The sequence below is a fragment of the Strongylocentrotus purpuratus genome, unplaced genomic scaffold (assembly GCF_000002235.5).
Source record: "Strongylocentrotus purpuratus isolate Spur 01 unplaced genomic scaffold, Spur_5.0 spur5_scaffold_6, whole genome shotgun sequence".
NCBI lineage: Eukaryota > Metazoa > Echinodermata > Echinoidea > Camarodonta > Strongylocentrotidae > Strongylocentrotus > Strongylocentrotus purpuratus.
In genome coordinates this window covers 39585509-39603134 of record NW_022145612.1, presented here as the reverse complement: position 1 = coordinate 39603134, position 17626 = coordinate 39585509, and the positions used below count along the sequence as shown (strand labels likewise).

The 17626-nt window shown below is 38.6% G+C and overlaps 1 protein-coding gene across 1 annotated transcript in view; it reads right to left on the bottom strand.

Moving 5' to 3' along the window:
• The window catches only part of LOC105436761, a 30022-nt gene extending 12768 nt beyond the window's left edge, over nt 1-17254 (bottom strand). Inside the window, exons 1-8 of the mRNA XM_011662674.2 lie at nt 17191-17254; nt 15910-16110; nt 13984-14190; nt 13113-13127; nt 6258-6428; nt 4647-4808; nt 3722-3841; nt 1007-1249 (exon numbers count right to left, since the gene is read on the bottom strand). Coding sequence (XP_011660976.2) covers nt 1007-1249; nt 3722-3841; nt 4647-4808; nt 6258-6428; nt 13113-13127; nt 13984-14190; nt 15910-16110; nt 17191-17254 — 1183 coding nt within the window. The remainder of the gene's footprint in view (nt 1-1006; nt 1250-3721; nt 3842-4646; nt 4809-6257; nt 6429-13112; nt 13128-13983; nt 14191-15909; nt 16111-17190) is intronic.
• Between the last annotated feature and the right edge of the window lie 372 nt (nt 17255-17626).

The following is a 17626-nucleotide window of genomic DNA, read 5'->3' as shown; positions in this document are numbered from 1 at the left end:
CTCATAATCATCCTCTTTTTCCTCCTTTTCATTTTACTCCTCCATTTCTAACTTTTTTTCCCCCTTCTTGAGAGTTGAACATAAAGCAACACATCCAGTTGATCATGATATGGCTAACGATATGTGACATAATACTCCTCACGAGTTCACTCTAGGAAGCACGGCTAATACGGTAAGTATTACAATCCCTATTCGGTTTTTATTACGCACTCATTGGTGATTTCACCTTCAATAATGTATCGGTTTCTTTATATATGTGAGTAATTTGCCCGATCTTGACTTGATGATTTTAAATGGAAGATTGAATTTCTACTCAAAATTGTTAAGTGAGAAAGGGCAAGAAAGAAAGCTTCCAACATTACAAGGCATCGATATCAATTTCTGAATTTCAAGAACAGTTTGAAGAATCTTATTGTTGGAAATCGTGGTGAACATTATCTCAAGTTGATCAAAAGGACTTGACGTCGTTACTCTTTAGGCAAAGGAATTATGTTTTATATCGATAACAATAACAATGGATGCTGGTATTCATAAAAGCATCCTAGTTTAGTCCAAGTTTTAACTGGGTAAAACCAGTATCACAGCCAGTTTACTGATTTATAAAACGCCAAGTGTCGATTTTTCAATTACGATAAAACACCAAAATTATGTAAAAAGTAAACACAATCATGAACAACAATAACAATAACAAAAAACAAAATCATGTCATCGTGATATCTATTTCACGTGAAGTCTGGATTTATCCATTTTGTTACAGAAACACGACAACGTGCACGGAATATTAAGTGTATCATTCGGCTCTCCATATATAATTAGTCAATCCAGTTAAGCTTAATTAATTTAACTAATTTCATCTTTGTCTTTACGGGCTGATGGCCGCAAGCAAAAATACATCCCCCCCCCTCCTCTCGACCCCACACATTCCCAAATTGTTTACCAAAAAACTTACAATATATTTATAAGAATGATATGTATTTACTCCCCAAAAAGAACACTAGATACCCACCGGGAGGAAGAGTAGCATCTGGGCAATCCTCAATGTTACACGGCAGCTCAAAATTCTCAAAGTTCCCTTCGCATGGTGTGCCCCCGTTTCTAGGAGGGGTACAGGTCCGGTTACTGTACCCCGACCCTCCCCCACAATCCTTGGAGCAGTGCCTGACTGGCGCCCACGGCTCCCACTTCCCATCCACAGGACACGGAACGTTGATCGTACAGGGCATCGTGTCATTTGCTTTTCCTTTACAATCTGAAAACAAAGAGAGACACAATACCAGCAAGGGCATACCAAGGATTCTGTAAAGAAATTATTAAAAAAGGGAAGGAGGACACAATTCAACAAATTATCCGAAAAGTAACATAAGGGTCGAATGACGTCCCTTAAATCCGCCGATGTATACATGAAGGGGAGAGGGGGTGGGGGGGGGGGGGAGGCTATAGCGAAATATCCACCATCCAAAGTGATTGGGACATAAAAGCAACCAATGTAGTTGACGTCAGCAAAATAATGTCTATTTTTTAGAGTGTGTATGTATATCAAAATCATTTACAAGTATGTAATGTTAATATGATTATAACAATTTTGTACAGTTTATTGAAACATTTAAAATAACATTTTACTAGCAAAACAGAAGAAGATCAAAAGAAGAAAGGAGCACCCTCCTACATGTATATACCCCCCCCCCCGAAAAAAATAGTTGACGTTGTTTTCATTTATATTAATTTATATCGTTTATTGGCACACTTCACTCATCACATTGTTTCTTTTCTGCCATCGATTTAAGGCATCATGATACATCGCATATGGAAATGGAAATGGAATCTTAATCAATATTATGGCTACCCCTAAAAAAAAACCTTGTCAAAATCCCTTTATCATTCTATAAGTTAGGAGGGGCTAGCATACGTTTAGGGGATTCATAAATAATAACTAAAATGACATTGAAGTCAGTATAGAAAGTATATTGAGTAGGTCACATCATTCTTGCTGAAACGATCTACATCATGGTTTCTGCGAAGCATAGACGTACTAGCCTCATTTCGCAAGGGAATAAGAGGGGAGGGGGTAACAGGGGGGGGGGGGGGGTTGTTGCCTTTCACCCCATTATCAACTTTCCAGTTCCAGAAACTTAGCATGCTTAGCGAGCGAGCAAAATTACAACATTTTGTAATATTGTGTCACCCACTGGTAGTGAGCTAGCTGTACTTGTTCATTTTTTAATAAGATTTCGACGTTGAAGTATATTAACTGATGCATAAAACAGTTTTAATATTCAGGAGGGAACGCAATCCCCAAGTTTCTCCCCCGCCTCGTACGTATGCGAACAACGACGAGAAGGGCAGCTCGCATTTCTGTTATTGCAACGTACGAATAAGCGCTTGGTTATTTTTGGATGAGGGCCTATTAGGTATCCGTTTTCCCGTCCACTTTCTCGTCCATATATCGAGTTAATCCTCGCTATCAGTCCATTAATCGCGACGACATCTTCGATTTTATTTCACTCTAACTCCAATTCCACCCCGCCGCGAGGTATAAAACTCCATTTTGGATCCTTACGTCTTCCACACGTCAGAGAAGAGCTTCTTACCCATATCAGTATCCTCCTCTCTTAAGTCGTTCTGTCGGCAAAATGTCAGTCGATGGTACAGCTCCCGTTTTCACCCGTCAACCCTTCCCCGCTTTTCTTTCGCGATGATGTCTATTTTTAACATCCCAACCTTCTTCTCGAATATTTTTGTCATGTGGAAGAGGTGTTTTACTATTTTTGTAGAAACGTAATTCGTATAAAATTTCAATTTTCTGAAGTGCCTTTTTTTTTAAAGCCTCGTAATTATGTTACAATGCGCAGTGTTTCGTGGGTTTTTCCACCATGTTAATCCTTAAATGCCTTCTGTAATTCGATCAAACTTGTAAAATGTTCCATTCTTCTTTCTCTCTCTCTCTCTCTCTCTCTCTTTCTCTCTCTTTCTCTTTCCCTATTTCAATTCATATTGAAATATTTCGCAGGATACGTCACTGTTTAGATAATGTTGAAAACACGATATCAATTTTCTAAATGGAATCTGCATTGATTGGAATTCTTCTTTTGTGAGGGATTTCTGCCTAAATATTTTCCTTCTTGTCTGAAGATTTAACTTTGGTATTTCAAGAAACAAATCCTACCAGGTTATTGAGAACGTGAAACAACGTATTTTTAGAAGTCTTTTCAGAAAAAGAGATTGATTTATTGTCCACTGACCTACACACTTCCTGGGGGCTCAGACCTTACAGAGAAAGCTAATTGTAACGTATGGGTTTGTAACTTGATGATTTGCAATGTATTTTAGTTCTTTCCAAGACCGGTACACGTTCCAAAAGGAGCCTTCAGTAAATACTGCTAAACTTCAATAATCGCAACCGTAAATTGATACCACTAGCGCTTTGTATTGAGTCGTCCATTTTGTTAAAAAAATGATGTCTGTTCTTGACAATTCCCGATAGGTGCCAGGGGAGGCCCCTGCCCCCCCCCCTCCTCGTTTCGTCCCTTCATCCCCTTCTTTGCTTCTATGCCATCTCATTTCGCATCTCTCTTCGTCCCTCTCTCTGTATCTCTCTTTGTTTCCGTCTGCCCCCTCTCTCTGTCTCTCTGTCTCTTTTTATCCGTCTGCCCCCCTTCTCTCTGTCTCTGTCTGTCTCTCTCTTGTTCTCCGTCTGTCTCCCTCTCTTGTATCATCATCTCACCTTTGCCTACGCCTGCTTGTGGAGGATTGTTGCATTTTCTTTCCCTGACCCTGACGCCTCGTTCACAGGTCACACTGCACCCTTCTGTCCAGAAGCTCCACATTGACCACTTCCCATCGACTGTGCAGAGAAAGAGAGAGAGAGAGAGAGAGAGAGAGAGTGGGGATAGGTTATGGAGCAAGAGATAGAGGGAGGGAGGGAGAGAGAGAGAGAGAGAGAGAGAGAGAGAGAGGGATTAAGATTGCAAAAGAAAGAGAAACAGAAATAGTGGGTTTAAGATTACAAAAGAAAGAGAAACAGAGAGAGAGAGAGAGAGAGAAACAGAGCAGGGTTGGGAGGAGACAGATGACACGGAAATAGCCTATACTTGAAGACTATACGTAATATGATCACAATGAAAGGTGTAAATGGGATTGAAAGCGATAACACAACATTTAAAAAAAAAGGTAAATATATAACTATAATACTTTTAATATCACCTGCAGCTGTCATTATTTATTTAAAAGCCTTTCAGGTCATCAAGCGCTAGAGCCGTGGTGCTCTTGACCTCGGTCATTCAAGAGTAAGGATAGAGGCTAAAGCCAGACCTTCATGAATCTTTAAAACGGCAATATTATTGTATTAGATGGCCTGTTCTTTATTCGGCTTTGAGAGCATTTGATTAAAACTGCGCTGTCGGTCAAAGGATGGTTGAATAGAAATAGCCAGGGTTAAAAGTGGAAACAATATCGAGCTGTAATCTTGACCCTATAGCCCGTGAATTAAAATCGTAAACGAGGAAAAACAAGCAATACAAACAAATTCTGACACTCGTATAGAAGATACAACTGCCTAATCAGAGGCGATGGTGACACTGCCGAATTATATAGATGTCATTATTCATTAAGTAAAGGCCTGAGTTTTAGCTGTACCAGGGCCTTCTTACCTGGGGGACAGAGCTGATGTCTCGTCTGATCCAGGCACCGTTTTGTCTCCTTAACTTCCCCTTCACAAGGCTTTCCTGTACCCTTACAGTCTCTCGTTCTCTCTCTCATAGCTTGATCACACGTCTTGGTACATTGAGTCCAGTGTAGCCATTCACCCCATTCTGAGATTTCATCAAATCAAAATAAAATTTAAATTTAAAAAAATCGTACCAAACCAAATCACATCACTGAAATAAAATTACGAAGGTCGAAATTTCGTTTGGGAAGCGTGCATACAATGTATTACATGATTTTAAAAAAAATACTTGCTGATATCCTAAAAAACGTGTCGCTAATTTTTTCTTGTACCTTTTGGCAAACGTATCCGGAAATCATTCAGTGAGCATTTACTTTTGTCCGTTTTATTACAAAAAAATTGGTAGTAATACCAATGACTAACACAATTTGTTTGCGTTCTTAGTGGAATTGATTTTGTGTCATACTTTTTCACTGGAAAAATATTATTAACTTGATGTATTATTCTTTTTCACACACACAAAGTACGGGAAGTCTCAATGTATCCCCATCTGGCTCAAGTACATACAGGGAGAGCAGCCCGAAGGAAATAAAGCTTCAATTTTCTTTGTATTCGCTGGTACAGGTGACGCCAAATGATTCAATAATTGTTAAACGTGTTGTAGGCATATATTTAAATTTGTGTAAACTTAATCAATACTTTCAGAATAATGAAAAGAAATGAATATTTGCATAACATAATAATTTGTCCATGTAACAGGTGTTACGTCAATCATTCAGGAACACATATATGAAATAACAACAACAACAAAAATATCATTACAATGATATCATGACGGAGTACAATCATGTGAAGGACATTATCAATATAATAATCATGATGATACTGCTGACACTGGCAAAACTAGATCATCCGTATATTAATTAATAACACTATTGCCGAAAGAAAATATGTGTATCTTTGAAATGATGTGCCCCTGGCTTCTTTTCTGACATAATAATTATTGTTGTCTAAAGAAGATGTGAACTTGGTAAAATTTGAATATCATGCAAAGCATTTAATAAAATATGTAAAAATACATATTAATGTTCACATTTGAAGAAAAAATATAAAATGTACACATTTTAAACATAATGAGCGCTTTAAAACATATCAGCCATTCCATTTCGTGTTTATATCAGAAGTCCTTATGAAAATTGCATGCACAAAATGATATGCACGTATTCGTGGAACCAAGGTTTTGAAAAAGAGTGGGCTTAATTACCTTAACATTGGCGTACATTAGGAGGTACCTCCACATTAATACAAGGGGCGCATGCCTCGAGTTTCATTGTTCAGTGTTTTGATACAAATAATAAATCCCTAAGAGATATTAAATAGTGGCATAGTGGTGTGGCTGTGGATGGGGAGAGGGCATATGTCAAATCGAATGGCGGAAGCAAAAGGTAGATAGAGATAGAGGGGGGGGGGAGGAAAGAGATTACGTTTGCTGGCCTTGGTCTCTCAAAATTCCCTCACCTAGTAAAAACGATGCTGCTGCCCCCATCCCCCCCCCCTATGACTGGAATTACGCTACGCTCTGACAACAACTTACGTTTTATACATGACTCTTCACAAGGAGATTTTTCTGAAGACTCTCCAGGGCAGGAGTAGCCTTTGAGTGGTAAGGGGTTATTGCACTTTCTCTCACGACTAGCCTTCAATCCAGGCTTACATCCTTTGGTGCATGCCCACGAGGTCCAGTCGCTCCATCCGCCATATTTATCTGTCGAGGAGAATGCATACGGTAAGGTTATTAGGTAATGATGGTATTCTATGTCAGTCCATTCTTTCAAGACTTCTTTTTTTATATACAGAGATTAAGACAGAGACAGAGAGAGAGAGAGAAAGAGAGAGAGAGAGAGAGACAGACATAGACAGAAAGGGGAGAGAGAGTCAGACAGAGCTAGACAGACATAGAGAGAAACAATGTGTTTGTCTGTGAGGAGGGAGATTGATAAACACGGTAGCACTTCTGTACACGACCATTGTCTCAGGTGGCTTTAGCGTGTTTCCCTCATTAAATAAATGTATATTATGTAACAATTCCACATAATAATGAACACATATCACAGTAGTTTAGATTTCAATCCATCATAATATGAACGAACAATATAACTGAAAGTTATCAACGACTACCCTGTATGAAGAACACAACATAATGAATAAGTAAATATTAGATAGATAATGAAATTAATGAATGAATAAATGAATACACAAATAGATACGAAAACAATCAATGAATACTGGAAAGTAGGAGGGAAAAAAATCTCAACCTACTGCAGTGAGAATAACTTTAAAACGATAGATATCTTCAACCAAGTAAATGTCAAATAAATTACATTCTATGGTCACAAATCTTATTGTCTCAAATCTTAAATATTTCTTGGGGTAACTTTCCGATGTCTGTGGAAACACTCTCAACCAGTTTCTCAGTTACCACACCTGGGTAGAAAGTAGCAAATATAAAACAATGTCTTGATATCCTCTCAGGGATCCGAACCTCGGACCATTATGTTATTGTAATGCGACTTATTTACCAGACTGAAATACTTATTTGTCGAGGTCGTAGTGAGAAGAAACAAATCCTGGGGAGTGTTTCACAAAGATCCTAAATTGAACTTATCTCTAAGTTGGGCTTAACATTTATGGAAAGCCGTTAGCATATATATATTTTGTAATTGTCTTTTTTTAAAGGCATAAAATGTTGATTCAAATCTTTCATGTTTTCTATTATCAAGGAGATTTCATCTTCTTGATGTGGAATTTATAAAAAGTCTAAAATACTTGAATTTTCGTTTATGAATATATTTTATTTTAAGGCTACAAATGGCTCTCCATAATTTTTAAGTCCAACTTAGAGATAAGTTCGACTTAAGATCTTTGTGAAACACCCCCCAGGAAAAACGTGTCTAATACCTCAATCATAATCTCCTCGATTACCCCGTCAAAATCTTCGGCGCTGTATGGAATATATTTTGTAGGAGCGAATTCAACAACTTATGTCACGCTCTCCAAGCAAATACAGGATCATTAAGATCTAGATTTGTATGCTAGTGACAGGTGGTCGTGTTTGGTAGTTCAATAGACCGATCGTGCTCATTATCTGTGCCAGTCTAAACATTAAGCTGTTCTTGATGGGCTTTCGTAATCCGATGTCCTCTTTTATATTAACCAGATGAATACATAAAGAAGAAACAAATGCTGTCGAAATATTACACATTTAATGTTGGAAAATTTAAAACAACGAGGGCTATTCTCTTTTGCCACATTGGGTCTGACCGCCCCTACCCCTCCCCCCTCGCCATTTGCAATTGTCTGTCGATGCCAAATACCAATCTTGATATGACAATATGTAAGGAGAGATGCTTGAGAAATGAATACATTCTTCTTCACCAAGAGCAATTTTTAATGCGCAAGCAACATACTGTAACTTTATACACCCAAGAGGAGCACTCAGTACATTTATTTTAAGTTACAAATGGCTGGGAGGAATAAGTAATGTATTCATTCGACCGGTGACCATGAATTATGTTACCGCCGCTGATGGTCGACGTTAAGATAAATAGCTTTATCTCAGGCGAACAGTAGAGAAACTGAAACACGACCTATTATATCACTAACAGAATGAAGTGCCTCCCACTTTACAATCGACAATAAATTGCCTTGATCTTCTACCTATTCCTGTATGAGCCACTCGACAAGAGAGGGCTGAAGCTGTCACTTTAATGACATATGACGTCATCTCACATCTGTTCCAATCTAGAGATGTCTTCTTGATAAGGCGGGGAGCAGCTAGTGCCACGCAGCTGACCTGGGCTAGCAGGTGACCGGGGGCAATAGAATAGTAATTTTATAGTGCAGGGAGGGAGGGAAAGATACATAACATACAGGGAAAGGAAGAGAGAAAAGAGAGGAAGAAAGGTACAAGTAGAGGGAAGGAGAGAGAGGGAGAGAGAGGGAGAGAGAGAGGGAGAGAGAGAGAGAGGGAGAGAGAGAGAGAGAGAGAGACTGATAGAGAGGGGGTGGGTGAGAGGGGGAGAGGGGGAGAGGTTGTGGCGGAGGAAGGAAGGTGAAGGAAGGAAGGATGAGATGGGAAGAGACAGAAGAATAATCAATCAATCACACAAACAAACAAAGGGAAGATAGAGGAAAATAAAAGGGGCGCAGAAAGTAAACTAAAGACGGAATATGACAGACAAAAACAGGCAGATTTGAGAGGAAATGAAAAAAAGACATGACAGGTATAGAGACAGCTTGCAGATATGCATCAGTCGTGGGATTCATGATTTTGAAACATTATGAGAGAAAGAGACAATTTGAGAGGAGGAAAAAAAAGAGATAAAAAGAGAGAGAAAGAGAGAGAAAGAGAAAGAGATAGGGGAGGGGGCGCACGAACAGAGACCATCGTTCCCCCATGCTATTCAAACCTTGATGGATTGGATGTTATGTATGTTCAACTTGGTTAAAGATAGTATAATCTTTAATCTAATGAAGATGTGAAACTCGTATGAAAATTGTCAGGACGTGGTCAAGGTCTATTTTATTCCTAGAATGTTTATATTTGTAACATTCTGCTTTTTTCCTTTTTCATTATATGAAACTATGCAAAAGAATGTATAAAATACCATTGTATTAATAATCTCTTAGAATATTCAAAGCAAGTTGTAAGAGTATATAATCTTGTAAATAGTTTTTAAAACTAAATTTGCCATCAGGAGTTATTCTTATACCGTCACCTCAAGCACGTTATCTTTACTATATACACTAATCATGATTAATAATTGGTCGAAATCACAGTCACCTTAGCTTTTAAACAGTGTAGACATGATCTCGAGGTCTCATCTGTAAAATTGATCTATAGGTTGTGTGAATGTAATCGGGGCATTACTTCATGGTACCGCCATGAGTATATAAGTTCGTCGACATCTATTGACAAAAACATGAGTTTAAATCAACATGCGTTTCAATGGTACGTCGGAGATCATGAACTTATGACGGTTTTATGAAATGATGCCCACAATCGCAGAAAAAGGATTGAAATCAAGAACAAAGCGTATTATAACTACTTTTAGAATGATCGACAGCTTTAAGGAAATAATTCTACAAATAAGCAATTTGAGTATTCAGAAAAACGTCAAACACGTGAGAAGTTCAAGGCTTAGCTTAAAGCAGATTGGAGATCAAATCCTTTGCAGGTGTTCTCTAATGACACCTATAAAAAGCCACGAGGCAAGTCAGATCTTGACTTTCCTTTGGCTTCCAATCTTTATAATATTTGTGATACTTTCCATCCATATTATGTGTTCAATATAATGATTATACGAGCTTTTTGGAAATAAAAGGGTACAGAAATTCTGAAGAGGAAATTACCTCTTGCATCATCACTAAGAAGAACAGGAGCGCCACGGAGCCATATTATTTTGTGTGACATTTAGATTTCCTACCTGTTAAGTTGCCTGTGACCCCCCCCCCCCCGCTCCCCCTGTTAAGACGGAGTTCCCGATTAAATCCGTCCATTTTGCAAGGCTTATTCTATGGATTACCATAACTTGTTTGCATTATATAATATAATCCGATTAAAAACAAATGATGGCTTTACAACCCACCACATGAATAGTTTTATTGTTTACAAAATATATATTGATTTTCAATATTATTAACATTCCGGGAAAAGTCCACGGTATGACAACTTCATATCTTCTATAGATTATAGGCAAATTTTTACTAAACAAACTATATTATACTGAACATGGTTTTGAATGCGCTGAGAAGAAAATTAAGGTTGGTGCCGTCTTCCTGTCTGTTTCCCTATCTCTTCTCTTTCTTTTTACTCCCTCTATCCAACCCCTTCTCTCCTTCTCTTATTATATTTGTCTCCTTCTTTGAGTTATGGTTCTGAGGTGGCAACGTTGCTGATTTTGTAGAAGAATGTTGAGGAATCAGAATGCAACCATCATATCTATAATCTTCTTATAACACCTACAACATACGTCTCACATTATATCATTCAGTTCTGAACGTACATACAACGTGACACTGAGATCACGTTGCATTGCATGAGTATTTCAAGTAGGAAGGTGAAACAAATCAGAGTTTTTCTCAGAAATATTATCATTCAACTTACACCTCTACCGGAGAGGGGGAAAGGAGGAAGGGTGACAACTTTACAGACAAGTTTTCCAACAGTCGCACATATCGCACAAACCTTCCCCCGTTTCTTGAAGAATTGAAAATTTGGCGTTAAAGCTAAAAACAATTCCTCAGATTCCCATATCGACATATTTCATCATTTTCAATCGATGATATAACTTTTGAATTGGTGGAATTTGAACGTTATGCCTATTCCCATGCACCCCCCCCCACCCTCCCCGCCTAAGCGACGCCCCAATCTTGGATCACTGATAAAAATCGGATAGATTATGTAAGTTACATGACGGCAGATCGGCTTGGTTTTTAATAGATCTACATGAATCCACGTATCAAACAACAAACTGTGAAAAGGATCACCGTGTAATGCCGTATTTTAATTATTCTTTATTATACAAAATAACCCGCATCTATCCAGGGAAATGCTCTTTGAAAATAAATTTCCAATCGCTACATGGTGAAACCATTACTTGAATCACGCGTGTTAAAAATATATCACCATAGCCTACTAATGTCTTGATTTAGAACCATGATCTGTTTATCGGATTTAACGCCTTACATGGGGTTTTTGACTGCAAAATATTGACAAATCGTTTCGAATAATTTAAAAGAGACTCATCTTTCTCTAGAAAAAACCGGAATCGTGAACTGTGAAGTTCAGTTTCAAGGAAAAAAACAATGTAAGATAAAAGAAGAAGATTAAGAAGGAGAAAAAGGAGGGAAAACAGAAGAAGAAGAAGAAGAAGAAGAAGAAGAAGTAGAAGAAGAAGGAGGAGGAGAAGAAGAAGAAGAAGAAGAAGAAGAAGGAGAAGAAGAAGAAGAAGAAGAAGAAGACGAAGGAGAAGGAGAAGAAGAAGAAGAAGAAGAAGAAGAAGAAGAAAAAGAAGAAGGAGAAGACGGACCGCAGTCAGATGAAATCCTGTCTCTCAAGATCGTATGTGTCAAAGATACGTGCATGTGTAAATATCGAAACAATGTAAAGCTAATGTACAGAATGCATAAAAAATGCTCATAGTCACGTCAAAACTCTCAGTAGTGCCTCAGTCACACCAGCAAGACCGAAACCAGACCTACTATGGACCGAACAAACAATACCATTACCCCTATGGCCTAGGATTCGGTCGGTTTGGAGTAGGTCTTGAGTTGGTTTGGCGGTCTGACCGAGGTATGACCTCCAAGCGATGTACTAGAGTCGCACAATGTTTTTTTCCTTTTTAAAAGAATCAACACTCGGCGCCTTCGCCTCCATTTTGTCAAGTGACATATATCGACCCAAGCAAGGCAATCAAGTCAATAGCTCATTTTATGGCGAGGCACGTCCATGACTACAGTTCTGGGTTGATGGTAGTAAACCAAGAGGTATGTCACGTACGTCGATGATCTAGAGTGTTACACAAATGGTTGTTCTTTTTCAGTGTTTTTCGGTTGCTCAAGATCAGGATATACTGTATAGTTCTGTGGGCGAAAATACGTTGAAACTTGTTGCACAAGTTCTCACATGACACGTTGTTTCTCTGGTGTCCAAAGATGCATGCGTGAGATATTTTGATATCGCCTCCATGATTTGTCAATGCATTTATTTGAGAGAAACCTAAACTCTGGCATTTATTTCTGTCTGCGCCTAAATAAAAGGCACTACGATTTCACTTACAGAGGCTCGTAACAATCCATCTGCACCCAGCTGTTTGTTTAATGTGAGGAATAAATTACACCACTCATTAAATTTGTTAGATATTCCAACAGGTTGAAATTGTTAGAATCAAGAATATTAATCTAACGAAGAGTTCAGACCCAAACGTTAACTTGGCTTTAATATGTAAGTTAATAATTTAGGCAAATTTTAGATGATATTCTACACGAAGCAAACAATAAAAAATGTATATTTTCTCTGGTGACTGATATGCCAACGACTGCAACATGAGTGAATAGGTTTTTTTTACATGAACATGTCATACATTAATTTTTTGATTTTTAATAATACTTAATCAATCTATTGTGGTAATGTATTTATTGTTCACAAATATTGGAAATTCGCTTACAGAAATCACGTTACTCAATTTTGTTATCAAGATAGCAGGAAGTCATACAAGTGAACGGCAGATGCACATCATTTTTTTTTAAACTCCGCCCTTTGGGAATTTGGAGTGAAATCCGATAGTTTACATAATTTGCGGTGAAAGTATTCAGATAAGAATACAGTATGAAATGAAGTAACATAATGAAGAAAAACAATAGACTGCTTCATAGAAAGTATACTTACCGGCTCTTGTGTTTGCTGGAAAATAAATATGAGGACAAAAAAGAAATGAGTGAAGATAATCATGATAAAGAACTTGTTCGCTTTAAAACATAGCAATTGATATTCAGGGCATGATTGTGCCGCCATTAATTCGCACTGCAGACATGCAATCATTGAAATGTTTCATATACCAAAATAAATGTGGCCGGTAACTGCCGAGGAGGGGGGGGGGGGGGGGGTGAGGCCTGGTCATTCAAACCTTATTATGGTTTGCAGTATTCGTACAATTTGGATTTGTTTTAGCTTTAACGAAATAACCTTTTCTTAATTTATAGGAAATTAAATCCCCATATTATGTCGAGTACAGCTGGTCAAGCGAAAAATCCTGAAATCAATTAGGAGGCTTTGATAATACCAAATGTAGTACATACAAATTGTTGCTATACTGTGGGATTTCTTAATCATGAGATCAAAATGAAGAAGAAAAAAAAATTCCCAATATAGCTGTAAATCACTTGGACCACATGCAAACATTATCATTTTGGATAACAAACACAAAGTCATGTTGCATAATTATAGTTTGGTCTAAACTTTCCAGCTATTTCTCATAATAATTTTGAATATGTGAGTATTAGAGAGCAATCCTTTTTGTGGCGCATACCTACTATACTGATACTCTTCCAAACCAACTTACGAATGAGGAAGCATACATAATGATTATTAGTTATCTTTACCAGAGGGGTGTTTCACAAAACTTGTCATCAGTGACAAATCCTTGCTTCTGATTGGTTATCAGCAGATTTGTTACTGATTTGTGTAATTTTTTAATGAAAAAGGGCCTTGTGAAGCGGGTCCCTGAACCAAATTTCTATTTTAAGTCGAAACAACTTACGGGGACATCTTGCGAAGCATTTCTCTTCGTCGGTGTCGCTACCTTCGGGGCAGTTCTCAGATGCTACCCGCATACTGCTGTCGAGGGATACACTGTCCCCAGCCTTGGTACAGGACCGTATCCTAACGTTGATTCCATCTCCGCAGATACCACTCTTGTAGGTACAGGTCCAGGGCTCCCATGCAGACCAGGTCCCGACGAAGCCCCCTAAAGAGTAAAGCAGATGTTTTTTTTCATTAAGTTTGGGACCGGTTGCTTAAAGAGCGTCAGGACAATTACCCCTTGGCAATCATCCCCGGAAAATTACCCCCACCCCGAGGACAAATACCTCCACCCCTGAAAGTACCCCCTAGGACAATTACCCCCGCCCCAGGACAACAAAGGACTACCACCCCGAGGACATCCCCCCCCCGCGAAAATATCACCCCTCCTGTTTGTTAAAGGGAAAGTCCAGCCTGGTAATAAGTTGGTTTTAATAAAAGCAGATTTTTTTTCGAGAGGTAATTATCCTCAGGGGTATTATTGTCTACGGGGTAAAAAGAGATCGGGTAAAACAAAATTGTACCCATTTTTTAAAACTTATTATAAAGCTTTTCTAAAGACATTGACACCAGATACTGACAAAATGTCATCATGAGCAAATATTGAATAGACATTCTGCGCCGGAAAGCGAAAGAAAACATTATTTAAAATAAAGAGAGAAATGGGAAGAGAGGGGAAGGGAGAGAAAATAGAGCAAGAGGAGAGATGGAGAGAGAGGGGGAATGGAGAGAAGGGGAAAGAAAGAAGGACAGAGGAAAGAGAGAGAGAGAGAGAGAGAGAGAGGGGGGGGGGGGAGGGGAGGAGAGCGTGAATGAGAGAGACCGAAAGACAGACAAAGAAAGCTGTATTCCTCGAGAATGGCGTTGAAAAAACATCTTTGCGTAATCATCTTTACAAGACTGGTATGCCTGCATGGGACATTCAAATTTCACATCATGCGTATAGATTTTCATCGGTAGTCTACCAATTTTACATAGGGGCTTACTTTACTTTAAAATAATTATGTCCAAATAGGCCTTGCGACATACACCAGCACGTGCCCAGGGATGCTGAACGGCCACGTGTTATTGGGGAGGAACGTCATGATTTTCACTATACGACTCGGTCGTCATCTTATCACAGATGACATCATTACCGCGATGGACCCTTATCGTTTCGTGATCATCATCACTATGGTTGGGGTAAGGAGACATATCATTGATAGGAATTCGGTTGATAATAGATTCGTTTCTAAACATCAGCAGATTGGTGTAAAAAGTCATCAAATATTAAAGTAGAAGTCACAAACGATAAATAACACGCGATGCCTCATGGTGAAATTGATTTGCGAAAAAATGGAAATCTATCAGGTTTCCATATTGTTAATTTGAAAACAGAAATATAATTGTCATAATGATTGAATATACAATGTGACCACTTCAAATGGGTTTTTATTAGATAGTGATCTGTTGACACGTTCCTCCCACGTAATTCGTTTGATTTGTTCCTAGATACCAGGGGGCAGTGATTTCCTGTAATGGGGGGGGGGGGGGGGGGCACTTGCAACATGATAAGAGGCATATTGGAAGAGGGTCTATGAGCATACAAAATAATATTATCTGTATTCTATAGTATTTTGACAATCAATCTGTGTCCCACTGTAGGCCTATCTTGTAATACTGTATCATAATTTTTGTTCATGTATAATAAGTTTTATGCAGCCCCCTTATACACCTTTTCATTTTAATACCTTTTTTCTTCTCCCTTTACCCCTCTTTTTCTCTCTCCCTCTTTCTGTCACTCTATATCCATTTAATGTTCCCCTTTGTATAATCATTCGATGGGGGGGGGGGGGGGGGTGGGCACGTGCCCTATTGTCTCTTCGTATCTTTGCCATTCACTGACCTGTTCCGTCGCACTTTACATCATAGCACTCATTTTCTTCAGAGAAATCGCCATCTAGCTTGCCGTTGCATACGGCGAAGGGCTGGATTAGATGTTGATCGTTCGCTGAACGGAAACACACCCGGACGCGTCTGTTGACGCCCTTTGCGCTCGAGCAGTGCCGTTCACACTCGGACCACTGAGACCAGTCACCCCAGTAGACTAGGGCATAATGAATGTTAGGAATGATAGAATGATAAGGTGTATAGGGGCGTTACATTGAAGAGCAAGAATATTACGTGTGCGAGCTCAATTTACAACATGATGCCATACGATATCAAATGTATCGATCTTGTTTCTTTGGAATACTCTAATCCTGGACTTTTCAAATCCTTTCAAAATAATCAATCATAAAAAATTATATTCAGAAAACAGAACCAAAACTTTATAAGACAAAAATATTCTTTTCACGTTACATTTCCCTGTTTTCTTTCTCTCATTTGTTTTGTTGATTATTTTTAGGGGGCGTGCCTCAGTCTCCCCCTGTAGCTACTGATTCTGGATACATCACAGATATATTTATGAAATAATAAACTTATAAAAAGAATTGAGCTTACATTTTTCCTGTTTCTCCCCTTTGAAGAGATTCATCCAGGAGACTCCGCCTTTCATGATGGACGTGAACAAAAAAGAAAACTATGTCACGGTGAATAACAATGACAATACCCTTATAAGATTTTCTAGAGGCGTCATTAGAACATTTTTAATGTTGAATGTGAGCTTGATATTGCTAGAAAAATCTTCTACTTCTACTTCTACTTCTATGGTAATACTCATCAACGCCTGTTCAGCATCTAGATTAGGGTAAAGCATAGAGTTGTTATATACAGCTCTATGCGGTACGGTTCCTGAAAAGGGAACTAAATTGTTACAAGAGCCACCTTGAACTGCTCCAAAGAAGGCAGTTCGACGATGATGATGAACAGAGGTAGCTCGTCCCAGTCCTCAATCGAATTAAGGACGAGAGAAGACACAGCAAAATAGCAACAATATTCATTTAGACCTAAAGCAGCGTTCATCCGAACCCGGCTACACCAATTCACTAGAAGGGGAAAAAAGGGTTAAAAATAATCACCTGTGGCAGAGCTTTCAATCTTTTTGTTTTGTTGTTGATTAAATTATTAAGAACGAGATTTTTTACCTTTTGTTGTAGTCTAGATCTATTTAGATACTTTTGACAAATGAAACCGGAAATCAATAACCTATAGCTATTGATTATACATAACCAGTGTGTATACTTACCTTGCAGCGAGGTTAAAACAATGATGAAAACAACAACCTGCATCTTGATGTAGATAAGTTGCATGGCTTAGCCATTCTGCCAATCGATTAATCACGTTGGTTTATTTTATTGAATTATTGGGTCACGTGAAGAAAAGAAAAAAAAATCCCCTTTCTTACTAGCACATGTATAATAACGCGCAAAACGTGTGCGTTGTAAAGCGCATTTTACAAAGCGCGCTTACAAGACTTGTACGCAAGTTAAGGCTTGTTCAGCTAGCTAGGGCGTGGTAAACCACCCGATTTGGATATATCGAAATATTAAAAGCCACCGTGGTTTTTAGTTTTAAGTGTAAATGATGCCTAGGTCACATTTGCTCTATATGGCTAGGATACGGCGATCGTAGGTCCCTGAAATCGAGAGATACCTGCGGCGACCGCAGAGGATCTGCGGTGG